This window comes from Cherax quadricarinatus, chromosome 36 (genome assembly GCF_038502225.1).
Source record: "Cherax quadricarinatus isolate ZL_2023a chromosome 36, ASM3850222v1, whole genome shotgun sequence".
In the NCBI taxonomy this organism is placed as follows: domain Eukaryota; kingdom Metazoa; phylum Arthropoda; class Malacostraca; order Decapoda; family Parastacidae; genus Cherax; species Cherax quadricarinatus.
This window is the reverse complement of record NC_091327.1, coordinates 5,362,713-5,383,210: the sequence shown is the minus strand read 5'-3', so window position 1 is coordinate 5,383,210 and position 20,498 is coordinate 5,362,713. Positions and strand designations below refer to the sequence as shown.

Here is a 20,498-nt window from a genome sequence, read left to right as displayed (position 1 = left end):
GCGTGTGTGGTGGGTGGTGCACTGAGGCATGTGTGGTGGGTGGTGCACTGAGGCGTGTGTGGTGGGTGGTGCACTGAGGCATGTGTGGTGGGTGGTGCACTGAGGCATGTGTGGTGGGTGGTGCACTGAGGCATGTGTGGTGGGTGGTGCACTGAGGCGTGTGTGGTGGGTGGTGCACTGAGGCATGTGTGGTGGGTGGTGCACTGAGGCATGTGTGGTGGGTGGTGCACTGAGGCATGTGTGGTGGGTGGTGCGCTGAGGCGTGTGTGGTGGGTGGTGCACTGAGGCATGTGTGGTGGGTGGTGCACTGAGGCATGTGTGGTGGGTGGTGCACTGAGGCATGTGTGGTGGGTGGTGCACTGAGGCATGTGTGGTGGGTGGTGCGCTGAGGCGTGTGTGGTGGGTGGTGCACTGAGGCGTGTGTGGTGGGTGGTGCACTGAGGCATGTGTGGTGGGTGGTGCACTGAGGCATGTGTGGTGGGTGGTGCACTGAGGCATGTGTGGTGGGTGGTGCACTGAGGCATGTGTGGTGGGTGGTGCACTGAGGCATGTGTGGTGGGTGGTGCACTGAGGCATGTGTGGTGGGTGGTGCGCTGAGGCGTGTGTGGTGGGTGGTGCACTGAGGCGTGTGTGGTGGGTGGTGCACTGAGGCATGTGTGGTGGGTGGTGCACTGAGGCATGTGTGGTGGGTGGTGCACTGAGGCGTGTGTGGTGGGTGGTGCACTGAGGCGTGTGTGGTGGGTGGTGCACTGAGGCGTGTGTGGTGGGTGGTGCACTGAGGCGTGTGTGGTGGGTGGTGCACTGAGGCATGTGTGGTGTGTGGTGCACTGAGGCGTGTGTGCAGACAAAGAAAACAGTGGTACCAACACTTTTATATAAATGTGAAAATTCAAAGCAAAGAGCATCATTATATTTTTAAAGCTTCGGATATTTGGATGTTGGAAAAGTTCTGATTTTCAAACATAAATATATTTTAACTAATTTATTTTCCTCAGTGACGAGAAGAGCAAATGTGAGGAGCAGAACATGACTAAGTATTGGGACAACGATACTTGCAACTGCTACTGTCGTAACCCTGAAGACTGCAGCAGCGGCGAGTACTTCTCCTCAGTTACTTGCAAGTAAGTTTTCTGAGATGACACAGTAAACACAGCAGTAGTTACACACAACACACAAAAAACTTAACTATGATATGCTGGTTAAAGCTCTCACTTCGTTGCTTAAATAAATTTGTTACTTGATTACAAAATAAAAACTTAAGATGATGGTGATGTTTGGTTGTATCCAACAGATGTGAGGCTATAATGGCAAGAAGCGGGTTCAAGTCTGCTGCAAACACTGAAGAAGGTACTTAATATACCATCATAGTGGCTCATCATTCACTCTCCATATAAGTAACTTTTTTCTTACCTATCTCTCTTGTATCGTTATATAATCTTCTGTCTTGTGTTTCCTTCTAATACTCGTATCAAAATTTGTATTTTATGTTGTGTTTGTTACCAGTCTTTTGAATAAATATATTTTTTGATTAACACATCGGCCATTTCGCACCAAGGCACCGTGACCAGAAAATGAAGAAACGCTTTCATCATCATTCACTCCATCATTGTCTCGCCAGAGGTACAACATTAACACCTTCCTTCAGAGTGCAGACACTGTACTTCCCATCTCCAGGACTCAAGTCCAGCCTGCCGGTTTCCCTGAGCCCCTTCATAAATGTTACCTTGCTCACACTCCAACAGCACGTCAAGTCATGAAAACCATTTGTCTCCACTCCTATCTAACACGCTCACGCATGCCTGCTGGAAGTCCAAGCCCCTCCCACACAAAACCTCATTTACCCCCTCCCCCCCTCCTTCCCTCCACTATAGATTTATCCAGCCTCCAGGTCATTCTGTTTCGTTCTATCTTCTCTAAATATGTATTACTCTAAATTAAATCTGTCATAAATATCATTAATTTACTCTTTAAGTTGTTACTAATATTTATCTCCAGAAAGTTTTATCCTGGACTCAAAGTTACTAAAGTTTTTTCATTATTTTTCCATTGTGATGTTTGCTTGTAGTAACTTGTCTATTAATCTCCCTCAAACATTATGCTGCTATACTGACGTATCTATAACTAACTTATTCCTGGTGATCTTAAACCAAAACTTCAGATGTTGTCAACATTCGCTAATTTCATTTTTGTTCCGTCATGACATCTTCAGAGTCACACTTCAAATATTGTATGTTGATACCTGTCAAACATAAATCCTCTTTTTAATTCATTTCCAACTTACTTTTTACATGTTCAAACAATTACTTTATGCCTGATCTTAAAAATCTACCAACAGAAATTCATATTCATTTTGTTTTCGTCTATTTTCTAATGCTATATCATTCGCTGTTTAATTCTGCATTCACAATTTTTATGTGTGTCGTGCGGAATAGGTAAAATTGGTCATTTAGTCAGAACTCATTTAAAATTAAGCCCTTTCTAAAATGTTCTCTTATACGTCTAAAGATATATTTTTTTTTCAATTATGTTAATGTAATAATTAATACACAAACTTTTGCTTCACTTATTCGGAAGAGGAGCGTTGTTATTGAAGCCAATATTGCAAGTTTTACCTATTTGGCGCTACATATATATATATATATATATATATATATATATATATATATATATATATATATATATATATATATATATATATATATATATATGTATATATATATATATATATATATATATATATATATATATATATATATATATATATATATATATATATATATATATATATATATATATATATATATGTATATATATATATATATATATATATATATATATATATATATATATATATATATATATATATATATGTGTGTGTGTGTGTGTGTGTGTGTGTGTGTGTGTGTATTCAACAAGTCGGCCGTCTCCCACCGAGGCAGGGTGACCCAAAAAGAAAGAAAATCTCCAAAACGAAAACACTTTCATCATCATTCAACACTTTCACCTCACTCATACATAATCACTGATTTTGCAGAGGTGTCCAGATACAACAGTATAGAAGCATATATAAATATACAATATAAAAAGTGACCTGAAATAATATAATAAACTAAACCATATAGAACAAAATATCAGGGCCCCAATTATATATATACCGTCCCATTACACATCCCTCCAAACTGCCAATATCCCAGACCCCTCCTTTAAAGTGCAGGCATTGTACTTCCCATTTCAAGAAACTCAAGATAGAGTGGATAGAGGAGCAATGTGGCAGATGTTGCAAGTATATGGAATAGGTGGTAAGTTACTAAATGCTGTAAAGAGTTTTTATGAGGATAGTGAGGCTCAGGTTAGGGTGTGTAGAAGAGAGGGAGACTACTTCCCGGTAAAAGTAGGTCTTAGACAGGGATGTGTAATGTCACCATGGTTGTTTAATATATTTATAGATGGGATTGTAAAGGAAGTAAATGCTAGGGTGTTCGGGAGAGGGGTGGGATTAAATTATGGGGAATTAAATACAAAATGAGAGTTGACACAGTTACTTTTTGCTGATGACACTGTGCTTATGGGAGATTCTAAAGAAAAGTTGCAAAGGTTAGTGGACGAGTTTGGGAGTGTGTGTAAAGGTAGAAAGTTGAAAGTGAACATAGAAAAGAGTAAGGTGATGAGGGTATCAAATGATTTAGATAAAGAAAAATTGGATAACACATTGGAGAGGAGAAATATGGAAGAAACAAATGTTTTCAGATATTTGGGAGTTGCTATGTCAGTGGATGGGTTTATGAAGGATGAGGTTAACCATAGAACTGATGAGGGAAAAGAGGTGAGTGGTGCATTGAGGTATATGTGGAGACAAAAAACGTTATCAGTGGAGGCAAAGAAGGGAATGTATGAAAGTATAGTAGTACCAACACTCTTATATGGGTGTGAAGCTTGGGTTGTGATTGCAGCAGCGAGGAGACGGTTGGAGGCAGTGGAGATGTCCTGTCTAAGGGCAATGTGTGGTGTAAATATTATGCAGAAAATTCGGAGTGTGGAAATTAGGAGAAGGTGTGGAGTTAATAAAAATATTAGTCAGAGGGCAGAAGAGGGGTTGTTGAGGTGGTTTGGTCATTTAGAGAGAATGGATCAAAGTAGAATGACATGGAGAGCGTATAAATCTGTAGGGGAAGGAAGTTGGGTAGGGGTCATCCTCTAAAAGGCTGGAGGGAGGGGGTAAAGGAGGTTTTGTGGGCGAGGGGCTTGGACTTCCAGCAAGCATGCACGAGCGTGTTAGATAGGAGTGAATGGAGACGAATGGTTTTTGGGACCTGACGAGTTGTTGGAGTATGAGCAGTAATATATATATATATATATATATATATATATATATATATATATATATATATATATATATATATATATATATATATATATATATATATATATATATATATATAAATATATATATATATATATATATATATATATATATATATATATATATATATATATATATATTAAATAAACAGGGTCCACCTCTGGTGTAAATTGTGGGACCCACAGCCTCGGAGAAGTGGATAAAAAGGCTTCAAGGAAGAATATTTGGATTTCTTACTGAAGCCGTTTAAATATTCCACTTCCACTACCACCCCATCTTTTCATTCTTTTTTACCAATCGGTATATTTTATCACATAATATGGTACAGAAGATTTAAGAGATACATTGTTGATATAAAGATGACACATGCAGTACATGAGGTGTGAGAGATACATGTCTAGTGTTTATCACTCACCATAATGTGAAAATCTCATCCAGCTCCTCAGAGCTGAGACGTGATCCCAAAATACAGCAGACATTCCCTCTCTGAACAGCCGCACTAAGTCACTGGAACAGAAAACTGCCCTGGGTTCCGCAGATGTCAGGTGGTGTTTCATCACCTTTCAAAAGTCGAAAGTAGTGCCTCGTCTGAATAAGTGTTGAAGAATTTGTAAATACATATCTCTGTCTGTGATGGTCATGCCCATTGCTGGGAAGATTGAGATACTATGCAGCATATGGAAATTTTATTCAGGAACGCTGTCATTGGCCAAAGCCATCAGTCCAACATAAGGCGTAAGTGAGAGAGAGTAATGAGAATGTTCACCTGGAAAGCCGATGTGTCAGTTCATCATCTAAATGTACAAGAGCGAAGCCGCAGACGGTTATATGTTGCAGTAGGCGACGCAGTTGCGCGGTCATAGTGTAAGCCATTCATCAGTCGTGAAGCATGGGTTCAAAAGGTTAGTCATGTTGAAGAATTTTTGTAATACATCCGTAGTGTGCCCGACAGTTAGAGAATGGCTTGAGCCAGTTGAAGAGGCCGAGCACTTATGCAGCATATGGAAATCTTGTTCAGAAATGCACTGTTACGTGGCTTCTTATCGTTCAATACAGAGAGCACAGGAGAGAGATAACGAGGCACAACCGACCGAGTCAACATTCATCACCTGTAGAATGCAGCAAGCCACTCAGCAGAGGCAACATAATATCCACCAGTCAGTGAGTCTGTCCAGCAGCCGAACAGCGCCAAGCACTCTGCAATACATCTCATGACAGTGTAAACTGACAAGCGATGAATGGTTTGAAATGACAAGTTGAAGATTACATTTACAGCATATGTGTCTTACTCGTAAAAAGCCACACAGCGGCTTCATCGTCCGTCATAAAGAGAAAGGCGTAGTGAGAGGCGAGTGAGCAGTAATCAGTCCCTTCGGTTCCGGAGTCGACGTAATAACTATCAATCTGCAGAACGCAGCATAAGTCGTAGACGCATATATATCGTAGTGAAGATGCAGCAGATGGAGGGCAACGTTATATACCATCCACCAGTCGAGCAGGTCTCGTCCGTAAGCCGAAGAAAACGTTATCCATGATAGCTGCAGTACGACAGTTGTATTTAATGCGGTTTGAAATGATTAAGTTGAAGACGAGACATTATAGCATATGGAAATTATTCAGAAACTGTTTCGTTCACAGTAATATCAGTTCAATACAATAGGAAGGTGTATCATTAATCTGAAAGTCGATGTGTTCAGTCTCATCGTCTGTAGAATGTATATAGGTTGTGATTTATATTGGGGTGAGAACGTGAAAAAGTAGATGGAGCAAATACAGTGGCACCATCCAATTAGTCGAAGAGATCCAATCTCTGTTACCTGTTCAACCTTTGGACGAAGACCTACTTCGACTAGTGGATGGTACCACTATGACCCCGCCTCCATCTGCTTCACGTCACCTCACTACAGTATATAAGCCACGTCTACGGCCCTATGCTGTACATTCTACAAGATTGATGGACTGAACACATCGACTCCAGGTTGAGGGACTGATTACCTCATTCTCCTCCTCTCCTTACGCCTTCCTCTTTGTATTGGACTGATGAAGCCACTGTGTGGCGAAACGTTTCCTGAATAAAGATTTCCATATGCTGCATAAGTGTCTCAATCTTCAACTTGTCGGTTTTTCAAACCATTCATCACAACTGTCAGACACTGCAGCATCATGGGATCTTGTTACAAAGAATTCTTCAACACTTGTTCAACCTTTGGACGAAGACCTACTTCGACTAGTGGATGGTACCACTATGACCCCGCCTCCATCTGCTTCACGTCACCTCACTACAGTATATAAGCCACGTCTACGGCCCTATGCTGTACATTCTACAAGATTGATGGACTGAACACATCGACTCCAGTTTGAGGGACTGATTACCTCATTCTCCTCCTCTCCTTACGCCTTCCTCTTTGTATTGGACTGATGAAGCCACTGTGTGGCGAAACGTTTCCTGAATAAAGATTTCCATATGCTGCATAAGTGTCTCAATCTTCAACTTGTCGGTTTTTCAAACCATTCATCACAACTGTCAGACACTGCAGCATCATGGGATCTTGTTACAAAGAATTCTTCAACACTTGTTCAACCTTTGGACGAAGACCTACTTCGACTAGTGGATGGTACCACTATGACCCCGCCTCCATCTGCTTCACGTCACCTCACTACAGTATATAAGCCACGTCTACGGCCCTATGCTGTACATTCTACAAGATTGATGGACTGAACACATCGACTCCAGGTTGAGGGACTGATTACCTCATTCTCCTCCTCTCCTTACGCCTTCCTCTTTGTATTGGACTGATGAAGCCACTGTGTGGCGAAACGTTTCCTGAATAAAGATTTCCATATGCTGCATAAGTGTCTCAATCTTCAACTTGTCGGTTTTTCAAACCATTCATCACAACTGTCAGACACTGCAGCATCATGGGATCTTGTTACAAAGAATTCTTCAACACTTGTTCAACCTTTGGACGAAGACCTACTTCGACTAGTGGATGGTACCACTATGACCCCGCCTCCATCTGCTTCACGTCACCTCACTACAGTATATAAGCCACGTCTACGGCCCTATGCTGTACATTCTACAAGATTGATGGACTGAACACATCGACTCCAGGTTGAGGGACTGATTACCTCATTCTCCTCCTCTCCTTACGCCTTCCTCTTTGTATTGGACTGATGAAGCCACTGTGTGGCGAAACGTTTCCTGAATAAAGATTTCCATATGCTGCATAAGTGTCTCAATCTTCAACTTGTCGGTTTTTCAAACCATTCATCACAACTGTCAGACACTGCAGCATCATGGGATCTTGTTACAAAGAATTCTTCAACACTTGTTCAACCTTTGGACGAAGACCTACTTCGACTAGTGGATGGTACCACTATGACCCCGCCTCCATCTGCTTCACGTCACCTCACTACAGTATATAAGCCACGTCTACGGCCCTATGCTGTACATTCTACAAGATTGATGGACTGAACACATCGACTCCAGGTTGAGGGACTGATTACCTCATTCTCCTCCTCTCCTTACGCCTTCCTCTTTGTATTGGACTGATGAAGCCACTGTGTGGCGAAACGTTTCCTGAATAAAGATTTCCATATGCTGCATAAGTGTCTCAATCTTCAACTTGTCGGTTTTTCAAACCATTCATCACAACTGTCAGACACTGCAGCATCATGGGATCTTGTTACAAAGAATTCTTCAACACTTGTTCAACCTTTGGACGAAGACCTACTTCGACTAGTGGATGGTACCACTATGACCCCGCCTCCATCTGCTTCACGTCACCTCACTACAGTATATAAGCCACGTCTACGGCCCTATGCTGTACATTCTACAAGATTGATGGACTGAACACATCGACTCCAGGTTGAGGGACTGATTACCTCATTCTCCTCCTCTCCTTACGCCTTCCTCTTTGTATTGGACTGATGAAGCCACTGTGTGGCGAAACGTTTCCTGAATAAAGATTTCCATATGCTGCATAAGTGTCTCAATCTTCAACTTGTCGGTTTTTCAAACCATTCATCACAACTGTCAGACACTGCAGCATCATGGGATCTTGTTACAAAGAATTCTTCAACACTTGTTCAACCTTTGGACGAAGACCTACTTCGACTAGTGGATGGTACCACTATGACCCCGCCTCCATCTGCTTCACGTCACCTCACTACAGTATATAAGCCACGTCTACGGCCCTATGCTGTACATTCTACAAGATTGATGGACTGAACACATCGACTCCAGGTTGAGGGACTGATTACCTCATTCTCCTCCTCTCCTTACGCCTTCCTCTTTGTATTGGACTGATGAAGCCACTGTGTGGCGAAACGTTTCCTGAATAAAGATTTCCATATGCTGCATAAGTGTCTCAATCTTCAACTTGTCGGTTTTTCAAACCATTCATCACAACTGTCCAGGCTTGAAGTGTGATACCATCTGGACGCTTCTGGCTGCCATCAGATATATATATGTATATATATATATATATATATATATATATATATATATATATATATATATATATATATATATATATATATATATATATATATATATATGTATATATATATATGATATATGCCGCCTACCATCCATTATGAATGAACAATAGATTAAAATATCTAATTGGTCAAAAGAGAGGCATATATAGGCAAATCAATAGAGGAGAGGGGCAATTAAGAAATCGATATATTCAGTTAAAGAAAGAAATAAAAAAAGGAATTAGAAAAGCAAAAAGAGATTATGAGGATAAAGTTGCAAGAGATTCGAAGACTAACCCAAAAGGATTCTTTCAGGTATACAGAAGTAAGATCAGGGATAAGATAGGCCCACTCAAAAGTTCCTCGGGTCAGCTCACTGACAGTGATAAGGAAATGTGTAGAAGTTTTAACACATACTTCCTCTCAGTTTTTACACAGGAGGATACCAGCGATATTCCAGAAATGATAAATTATGTGGAACAGGACGATAATAAACTGTGCACGATTAGGGTCACAAGTGACATGGTCCTTAGGCAAATAGATAAATTAAAACCTGACAAATCCCCAGGCCCTGATGAACTGTATGCAAGGGTTCTAAAGGAATGTAAAGAGGAGCTTAGCAAACCTTTGCCTAATCTTTTCAACATATCACTACAAACTGGCATGGTGCCAGATAAGTGGAAAATGGCAAATGTGATACCTATTTTCAAAGCAGGTGACAGGTCCTTAGCTATAAACTATAGACCAATAAGCCTAACCTCCATAGTGGGAAAATTTATGGAATCAATAATTGCCGAGGCAGTTCATAGCCACCTTGAAAAGCATAAATTAATCAACGAATCTCAGCATGGTTTTACAAAGGGGCGTTCCTTGAGGAGGTAGATCATGGTAATGAATATGATTTTGTGTACATGGACTTCAGTAAGGCTTTTGACAGGGTCCCACATCAGAGACTATTGAGGAAAATTAAGGCACATGGAATAGGAGAAATTTTTTCCTGGATAGAGGCATGGTTGACAAATAGGCAGCAGAAAGTTTGCATAAATGGGGAGAAATCAGAGTGGGGAAGCGTCACGAGCGGTGTTCCACAGGGGTCAGTGTTGGGCCCCCTGCTGTTCACAATATACATAAACGACATAGATGAGGGCATAAAAGCGACATCAGCAAGTTTGCCGATGACACCAAAATAGGCCGTCGAATTCATTCTGACGAGGACATTAGAGCACTCCAGGAAGATTTGAGTAGACTGATGCAGTGGTCGGAGAGGTGGCAGATGCAGTTTAATATAGACAAATGCAAAGTTCTAAATGTTGGACAGAACAATAACCATGCCACTTATAAACTAAATAATGCAGATCTTAATATTACGGATTGCGAAAAAGATTTAGGAGTTCTGGTTAGCAGTAATCTGAAACCAAGACAACAGTGCATAAGTGTTCGCAATAAAGCTAATAGAATCCTTGGCTTTATATCAAGAAGCATAAATAATAGGAGTCCTCAGGTTGTTCTTCAACTCTATACATCCTTGGTTAGGCCTCATTTAGATTATGCTGCACAGTTTTGGTCACCGTATTACAGAATGGATATAAATGCTCTGGAAAATGTACAAAGGAGGATGACAAAGTTGATCCCATGTATCAGAAACCTTGTAGATGAATGGTTCAGAGAACCGACATGTTGATAAATTAGACACATGTGCAACTCTTGGGTGACACGACCTATGACTGCTGCACCTCTCCTGCCATACGGTTTATAAGCTGCTTCTCCGCTGATATGCCGTATTCTGTTCAAGATTGATGGACTGAACACATCGACTCAAGGTTGAGGGACTGATTACCTCATTCTCCTCCTGTTCTTCAAGTTTCTCCTATGTATGGACTGATGAAGCCACTGTGTGGCGAAACGTTTCCTCAATAAAGATACCCAAGAGTTGCACATGTGTCTAATTTATCATCAGAAACCTTCCCTATGAGGATAGACTAAGGGCCCTGAATCTTCACTCTCTAGAAAGACGTAGAATTAGGGGGGATATGATTGAGGTGTATAAATGGAAGACAGGAATAAATAAAGGGGATGTAAAGAGTGTGCTGAAAATATCTAGCCTAGACAGGACTCGCAGCAATGGTTTTAAGTTAGAAAAATTCTGATTCAGGAAGGATATAGGAAATTACTGGTTTGGTAATAGAGTTGTGGATGAGTGGAACAAACTCCCAAGTACAGTTATAGAGGCCAGAACGTTGTGTAGCTTTAAAAATAGGTTGGATAAATACATGAGTGGGTGTGGGTGGGTGTGAGTTGGACCTGATTAGCTTGTGCTACCAGGACGGTTGCCGTGTTCCTCCCTTAAGTCAAGGTGACCTGACCTGACTAGGTTGGGTGCATTGGCTTAAGCCGGTAGGAGACTTGGACCTGCCTCGCATGGGCCAGTAGGCCTGCTGCAGTGTTCCTTCGTTCTTATGTTTTTATGTTCCTTCTAAGGCATTATATTTTGTTCCATCCTCTCTAAATGTCCAAACCACTTCAACTGTTTTCAAGAAGACGCTGAACAGGCACCTAAAATCAGTACCAGACCGGCTGAGCTGTAGTTAATACATCAATTTGTGTACGGCCACCAGTAACAGCCTCGTTGATCAGGCCATGATCCACCATGAGGCCGGGTCACAGACTGGGCAGTGGGGCCGTTGAAACCCGAAACTCTCTCCAGGTATAACCTCCTCATCCCTCTGTATAATACTTTTAGAACATAAGAAGAACATAAGAAAGAAGGAACACAGCAACACGCCTACTGACCCATGCGGAGCAGGTCCATGTCCCCCCCCCCGGATTAGACCAATGACCCACCCCCAATTAGCCCAATAACCCACCCAGTCTGATCATCTTCACTCAAGGATGGAGCACTGCACCAGACCCAGCAGCACAAGCTAGTCAGGTCAAACTCACACCCACCCACACCCACTCATGTATTTATCTAACCTATTTTTAAAAATACACAACGTTTTAGCCTCAATAACTGTACTCGGGAGTTTGTTCCTCTCATCCACAACTCTATTACCAAACCAGTGCTTTCCTATATCCTTCCTGAATCTGAATTTTTCCAACTTGAAACCATTGCTGCGAGTCCTGTCTTGGCTGGAAATTTTCAGCACGCTATTTACATCCCCTTTATTTACTCCTGTTTTCCATTTATACATCTCGATCATATCCCCCCTAATTCTACGCCTTTCGAGAGAGTGCAGATTCAGGGCCCTCAGTCTATCCTCATAGGGAAGATTTCTGATACATGGGATTATCTTTGTCATCCTCCTCTGTACGTTTTCCAGAGCATTTATGTCCATTCTGTAATACGGTGACCAGAACTGAGCAGCATAGTCTAAATGAGGCCTAACCAAGGATATATAGAGTTGAAGAACAACCTGAGAACTTCTATTATTTATACTTCTAGATATGAAGCCAAGAATTCTGTTAGCTTTTTTGTGAATACTAATGCACTGTTGTCTTGGTGTTAGATTACTGCTAACCAAAACTCCTAAATCCTTTTCGCAATCAGTAGTATTAAGATCTACATTATTTAGTTTATATGTGGCATGGTTATTTTCCTGTCCAACATTTAGAACTTTGCATTTGTCAATATTAAACTGCATCTGCCACTTCTCCGACCATTGCATCAGTCTATTCAAATCATCCTGGAATGCTCTAGTGTCCTCATTAGAATGAATTGGACAGCCTATTTTGGTGTCAACAGCAAAATTCCTTATGTCGCTATTTATTCCCTCATCTATGTCGTTTATGTAAATTGTGAACAACAATGGGCCCAACACTGACCCCTGCGGAACACCGCTTGTGACGTGCCCCCATTCTGATTTCTCCACATTTATGCAAACTCTCTGCTGCCTATTTGTCAGCCATGCCTCTACCCAGGAAAATATTTCTCCTCCTATTCCGTGTGCCTTAAGTTTCCTCAGTAGCCTCTGATGTTGAACTCTATCGAAAGCCTTACTGAAGTCCATATACACAATATCATATTTATTACCATGATCTACCTCAAACACCTTAGTGAAAAATGTTGGTAAATTCGTAAGACATGAACGCCCCTTTGTAAAACCGTGTTGAGATTCATTAATCAGTCTGTGACTATCAAGATGGCTACTAATTGCTTCGGCAATTATTGATTCCATAAATTTTCCCACTATGGAGGTAAGGCTTACTGGTCAATAGTTCGAAGCAAAGGACCTGTCACCTGCCTTGTAAATAGGTATTACATTTGCCATTTTCCACTTATCAGGCACTATGCCAGTTTGTAGTGATATGTTAAAAAGATTAGCCAAAGGTTTACTAAGGTCCTCTTTAACACCCTTGCAAACAGTTCATCAAGGCCTGGGGATTTGTTAGGTTTTAGTTTCTCTGTTTGTCTGAGGACCATGTCACTAGTTACCGCAATCGTGCTTAGTTTATTATCGTCCTGTTCTACATAATCTATTATTTCAGGAATATCGCTAGTATTTCCCGAGTGAAAACTGAGAGGAAGTAGGTATTGAGAATTTCACACATATCCTTATCACTGTCAGTGATCTGACCAGAGTTACTCTTAAGTGGGCCAATCTTGTCCCTAATCTTACTTCTGTATACCTGAAAGAACCCTTTTGATTTAATCTTTGAATCCCTTGCGACCTTAGCCTCATAATCCCTTTTTGGTTTTCTTATTCCTTTCTTTATTTCTCTCTTTAATTAAATATATTGATTTCTTAACTGCCCATCCCCTCTTTTGATGCGCCTATAAATGCCTCTCTTTTGACTAATGAGATGTTTTAATCTGTTGTTCATCCATTTGGGATCAATTTCATTAGATCTAATTTCCCTATTCGGAACAAAAGTTGTCTGGGCACCTAGAACTATGCTCTGAAAAACGTCATATTGGCAACCAAGATCACCTACCTGACCCATAGTCAGGACACCCCAATTTAGCCCACCCAGGTAATTTTTCAGTCCCATAAGTCGGCCAAGCGAAAATCTGGGACAGAGATTTGATTGCAGTTAACTGGGTGATTCCATGATATATTGAAACTAAGTGATTTGTGATCAATTTCCCCAAGCTCATCATTAACCTCAAGATTATTAATTAGTGAATCTTTGTTGGCAAGAACCAAGTCAAGCAGATTGTTTCCTCTAGTTGGTTCTGTCACAACCTGTTCTAAAAAGCAATCCTGAACCGTATCAAGAAAGTCACTAGACTCAAGATTTCCTGTCATATTGTTCCAATCAATTTGTCTAAAGTTAAAATCTCCCATTATCACAAAATTTTCATATCTAGATGCCTGATGAATTTCGTTCCATAGCAGCTTACTGCACTCCCTATCAAGGTTTGGGGGCCTATAAATCACACCCAAAATTAATTTGTCACGTCTCTCTAGAAACTGTAGCCAAACAGATTCTGTGTTCGATGTTTCTAATCTTATATCATGTCTAAGACAACAATTTAAATTTTCTCTGACATACATCGCCACACCACCACCCTTCCTGTTGACCCTATCACTGTGGAATAGTTTATAACCCTGTATGCTGCATTCAGAAGGCATTTCTCTGTCTTTCAGGTTGAACCAGGTCTCTGTTATACCAATAATATCTATATTACCTACACTTGCAAGTAATCTTAGCTCATCTATCTTATTTCTTAGACTCCTACTATTTGTATAGTAAACCTTAAGGGAGCTAGTCACTCGTTGCCCTCTACTATCTCTCTTTGTTTGTTGATCAATTGATTTGCCATTACTAGCAGCTTTATTTTGAATATTGTCTTTTAAACATATCCCTGAGATATCCCGGTAATAACTGCTGTTTTTAACCCTAATACTGCAGCCTGATTGTTTCCCACAAACACTCATACCTCTATAATCTATCAATTTAAATTCTTAGACCTCACCTATTAATCTCCATGCTATGTATTCTCTGCATAATATTCAAACCACACATTGCTGTCAGACACATCTCCACTGCATCCAGCTTCCTTCTTGTTGCAACATTCACCAACCATACTTCACACCCATATATGAACATTGGTACCATTATACTCGCATACGTTCCTCTCTTTGCTTCCATGGATAACGTCCTTTGTCTCTACAGATTCCTCAGTATGCCATTCACCTTTTTTCCCTCATCAGTTCTATGGTTCATCTCGTCTCTCATAGACCCATCTGCTGACATGTCCACTCCCCAATACCAGAACACATTCCCTTGCATTATATTATCTCTCTCCAATCTGAAGTCCAATCTCTCATTACCTAATTTTTTTTTATCCTCATCACCTTGCTCTTTCTTATGGTCACTTTTAATTTCCTTCTTTTACACACCCTCTTAAATTCGTTCACCAACCTCAGCAACTTCTCTTCGGAATCTCCCAAAAGCACAGTAAATATATTGAGCAACCATGGTGATATAACACATCCCTGTCTAAGGCCTTCTTTTACTGGGAAACAATATCCCTCTCTCTTACATACCCTAACCTGAGCCTCATTATCCTTATCATTATCATTATCATTATCCTCATTATCCTATTCCATATACTTGCAACATCTTCCACAATGCTCCCCTATCCACCCTATCATATGCCTTTTCCAAATCCATAAATGCAACGAAAACATCTTTAACCTTATCCAGATATTGTTCACTCATATGCTCTATTTTAAATACTTGGTCTACACATCCCCTGCCCTTCCTATAACCTTGTTCATCCGTGTTCCTGTTCTCGGTCTTACATTTAATTCTTTCAATAATAACTACCATACACCTTACCACGTATACTCAACTGGCTTATTCCCCTATAATTCTTACACTTTATTTTGTCCCTTTGCCTTTATACAAGGGAACTATGCACGCTCTCTGGCAATCCCTAGGTACCTTCCCCTCTTCCATACATTTATTAAATAAAAGCACCAACCACTCCAAAACTATCTGTCTGGATCCCATCAGTCCCAGCTGCTTTATCATCTTTTACTCTATCCACAGTTTCATGAACATCCCCCACGCTCACAACTGACTCTTCCTCACTCCTAAAAGTTGTTGTATGTCCCTGTCCAATGCCCGAAATCATAGCTTCCCTATTTTTATCAACATTTAGCATTTCTTCAAAATATTCGCTCCATCATTCCGATACCTCCAACTTTCCATCTAATAAGTCTCCTCTTCTATTTATAACTATCAGATCCATTTGTTTTTTAGGCTTTCTCACCCTACTAATCTCACTCTAAAACTTTTTCTTATTCTCAGCAAAATGTGTTAAGAGCATCTCACCCACTGTCTTATTTGCTCTCCTTTTACATTCCTTCACCACTATCTTAACTCTCTCCATATGCTCATTCCTCTTTATATCACTTCTGCTTTGTAAAACTCTTATATGTGTAAGAATAGTGGTACCAACTGTCTTATATGAATGTTTCATCAAGGTGGAGGCTGAAAGCAGTGGAGATGTCGTGTCCGAGTGTTATGTGAATATATGTAGGGAATCCGTGGCTTGCAGAGTAGAAGGAGCTGTGGGGGTTACTAAAAGTCTTAACCAAAGGGCCGAGGAGAGGTTGTTGAGGTGGTTCGGACAGTTCGGACATTTAGAAAGGGTGGAACAAAATAGAATGACTTGGAGGGTGTATAAATCTGGAGTGGAAGGAAGGTGGGATAGGGGTCGTACTACGAAAAGTTGGAGAGAGGGGGTAAATGAGGTTTTTGTGTGCGAGGGGCTTGGGCTTAAAGAAAGCGTGTGTGAGCCTGTTAAGGACGAGTGGAGGAAAAAAAATTTATGACTTGACGTGTTGTTGATGTGTGAGCAAAGTAACATTTATGAGGGGATTCAGGGAAACCGGTTAAGCGTACTTGAGTCCTGGAGGCTGGAAGTACACTGCCGGCATGCTGAAGGAGGAGTGTTGATATGTTGCAGACAGTGATGGAGTGAAACTAATACAAGTGTTTCTTCTCTCCCGGGTCACCTTGCACTGATGGAGAATCTTCTGTGTGTTATTATTAATGAATCCACGAATCAATTGGTTTTAATAATGTTAGCAATACTGCGACTAGCCAGGATGATAGTCGACTGTTGTGGGTCGCATCCTGGGGGTGTTTGTATACCTTAGATGGGGCTGGGCTTTGAAATCAGCTCAGGCAGGATGACAGCTCATATCCTGTACAATTCATCTGTATATAAAAAAAAGTCTGATGTGTCTTCTCTTAGGTCTGCAATGGCCAGCGTTCACCAACAACCTGCCGCCTCACCGACGCCGCAAGCCAATCCAAGTTCCACTCATCTAAATTATTTCTTATTACTACTACACCTGCCACCACCACCTACACAAGGTTCACTACACCTGATACCACCACCTACACAAGGTTCACTACACCTGATACCACCACCTACACAAGCTCACTACACCTGCCACCACCACCTACACAAGGTTCACTACACCTGATACCACCACCTACACAAGGTTCACTACACCTGATACCACCACCTACACAAGCTCACTACACCTGATACCACCACCTACACAAGCTCACTACACCTGACACCACCACCTACACAAGACTCACTACACCTGCCACCACCACCTACACAAGGATCACTACACCTGATACCACCACCTACACAACCTCACTACACCTGACACCACCTACGCAAGACTCACTACACCTGCCACCACCACCTACACAAGGTTCACTACACCTGATACCACCACCTACACAAGCTCACTACATCTGACACCACCACCTACACAAGACTCACTACACCTGACACCACCACCTACACAAGGTTCACTACACCTGGCAACACCACCTACACAAGGTTCACTACACCTTCCACCACCACCTACACAAGACTCACTACACCTTCCACCACCACCTACACAAGACTCACTACACCTGCCGCCACCACCACCTACACAAGGTTCACTACACCTTCCACCACCACCTACACAAGGTTCACTACACCTTCCACCACCACCTACACAAGGTTCACTACACCTTCCACCACCACCTACACAAGGTTCACTACACCTTCCACCACCACCTACACAAGACTCACTACACCTTCCACCACCACCTACACAAGGTTCACTACACCTGCCACCACCACCTACACAAGGTTCACTACACCTTCCACCACCACCTACACAAGACTCACTACACCTGCCACCACCACCTACACAAGGTTCACTACACCTTCCACCACCACCTACACAAGGTTCACTACACCTTCCACCACCACCTACACAAGGTTCACTACACCTTCCACCACCACCTACACAAGGTTCACTACACCTTCCACGATCACCTACACAAGGTTCACTACACCTTCCACCACCACCTACACAAGGTTCACTACACCTTCCACGACCACCTACACAAGGTTCACTACACCTTCCACCACCACCTACACAAGACTCACTACACCTGCCACCACCACCTACACAAGGTTCACTACACCTTCCACGACCACCTACACAAGGTTCACTACACCTTCCACCACCACCTACACAAGACTCACTACACCTTCCACCACCACCTACACAAGACTCACTACACCTTCCACCACCACCTACACAAGGTTCATTACACCTGCCACCACCACCTACACAAGACTCACTACACCTTCCACCACCACCTACACAAGACTCACTACACCTGCCACCACCACCTACACAAGGTTCACTACACCTGCCACCACCACCTACACAAGGTTCACTACACCTTCCACCACCACCTACACAAGGTTCACTACACCTGCCACCACCACCTACACAAGGTTCACTACACCTGCCACCACCACCTACACAAGGTTCACTACACCTGACACCACCACCTACACAAGACTTACTACACCTGCCACCACCACCTACACAAGGTTCACTACACCTTCCACCACCACCTACACAAGGTTCACTACACCTGCCACCACCACCTACACAAGGTTCACTACACCTGCCACCACCACCTACACAAGGTTCACTACACCTGCCACCACCACCTACACAAGGTTCACTACACCTTCCCCCACCACCTACACAAGGTTCACTACACCTGCCACCACCACCTACACAAGGTTCAACACACCTGCCACCACCACCTACACAAGACTCACTACACCTGCCACCACCACCTACACAAGGTTCACTACACCTTCCACCACCACCTACACAAGGTTCACTACACCTTCCACCACCACCTACACAAGGTTCACTACACCTTCCACCACCACCTACACAAGGTTCACTACACCTTCCACGACCACCTACACAAGGTTCACTACACCTTCCACCACCACCTACACAAGGTTCACTACACCTTCCACCACCACCTACACAAGGTTCACTACACCTTCCACCACCACCTACACAAGACTCACTACACCTGCCACCACCACCTACACAAGGTTCACTACACCTTCCACGACCACCTACACAAGGTTCACTACACCTTCCACCACCACCTACACAAGACTCACTACACCTTCCACCACCACCTACACAAGACTCACTACACCTTCCACCACCACCTACACAAGGTTCATTACACCTGCCACCACCACCTACACAAGACTCACTTCACCTTCCACCACCACCTACACAAGACTCACTACACCTGCCACCACCACCTACACAAGGTTCACTACACCTGCCACCACCACCTACACAAGGTTCACTACACCTTCCACCACCACCTACACAAGGTTCACTACACCTGCCACCACCACCTACACAAGGTTCACTACACCTGCCACCACCACCTACACAAGACTCACTACACGTGACACCACCACCTACACAAGACTCACTACACCTGCCACCACCACCTACACAAGGTTCACTACACCTTCCACCACCACCTACACAAGGTTCACTACACCTGCCACCACCACCTACACAAGGTTCACTACACCTGCCACCACCACCTACACAAGGTTCACTACACCTGCCACCACCACCTACACAAGGTTCACTACACCTTCCCCCACCACCTACACAAGGTTCACTACACCTGCCACCACCACCTACACAAGGTTCAACACACCTGCCACCACCACCTACACAAGACTCACTACACCTGCCACCACCACCTACACAAGGTTCACTACACCTTCCACCACCACCTACACAAGGTTCACTACACCTTCCACCACCACCTACACAAGGTTCACTACACCTTCCACCACCACCTACACAAGGTTCACTACACCTTCCACCACCACCTACACAAGGTTCACTACACCTTCCACCACCACCTACACAAGGTTCACTACTGTAGATGAATGGTTCAGAGAACCGACATGTTGATAAATTAGACACATGTGCAACTCTTGGGTATCTTTTTTGAGGAAACGTTTCGCCACACAGTGGCTTCATCAGTCCATACAAAGGAGAATCTTGAAGAACAGGAGGAGAATGAGGTAATCAGTCCCTCAACCTTGAGTCGATGTGGTCAGTCCATCAATCTTGAATAGAATACGGCATACGTGCTGAGAAGGAGCTTATAAACCGTTGGCAGGAGAGGTGTAGCAGTCATAGGTGGTGTAACATTTGTTCAATGTTGAAGTAGGTTGTGCCCAAGAATTAGGCAAGCGAAGAATTCCCAAGTATTAAGATCCCAGGAAGTGGCAGTGTCTGACAGGTTTGTAGATGAA

The 20,498-nt window shown here is 42.6% G+C and overlaps 1 protein-coding gene across 3 annotated transcripts; it reads left to right on the top strand.

The window, feature by feature from the left end:
• The first annotated feature begins 937 nt into the window (after positions 1-937).
• LOC128691464 (uncharacterized) lies at positions 938-17,728 on the top strand. 3 transcript variants are annotated; one of them, XR_011392833.1, is made up of 4 exons: positions 938-1,121; positions 1,292-1,347; positions 17,055-17,307; positions 17,405-17,728. XR_011392833.1 is itself a non-coding variant. In XM_070091673.1 (3 exons), the coding sequence occupies exons 1-3, from the start codon at positions 1,027-1,029 to the stop codon at positions 17,129-17,131; spliced, it is 228 nt and encodes a 75-aa protein (XP_069947774.1). In that variant the 5' UTR covers positions 938-1,026; the 3' UTR covers positions 17,132-17,723. The 3 variants fall into 3 exon arrangements, 1 of the variants encoding a protein (XP_069947774.1); XR_011392832.1 differs by having other exon boundaries at positions 17,373-17,728; XM_070091673.1 differs by having other exon boundaries at positions 17,055-17,723.
• Positions 17,729-20,498: the final 2,770 nt, after the last annotated feature.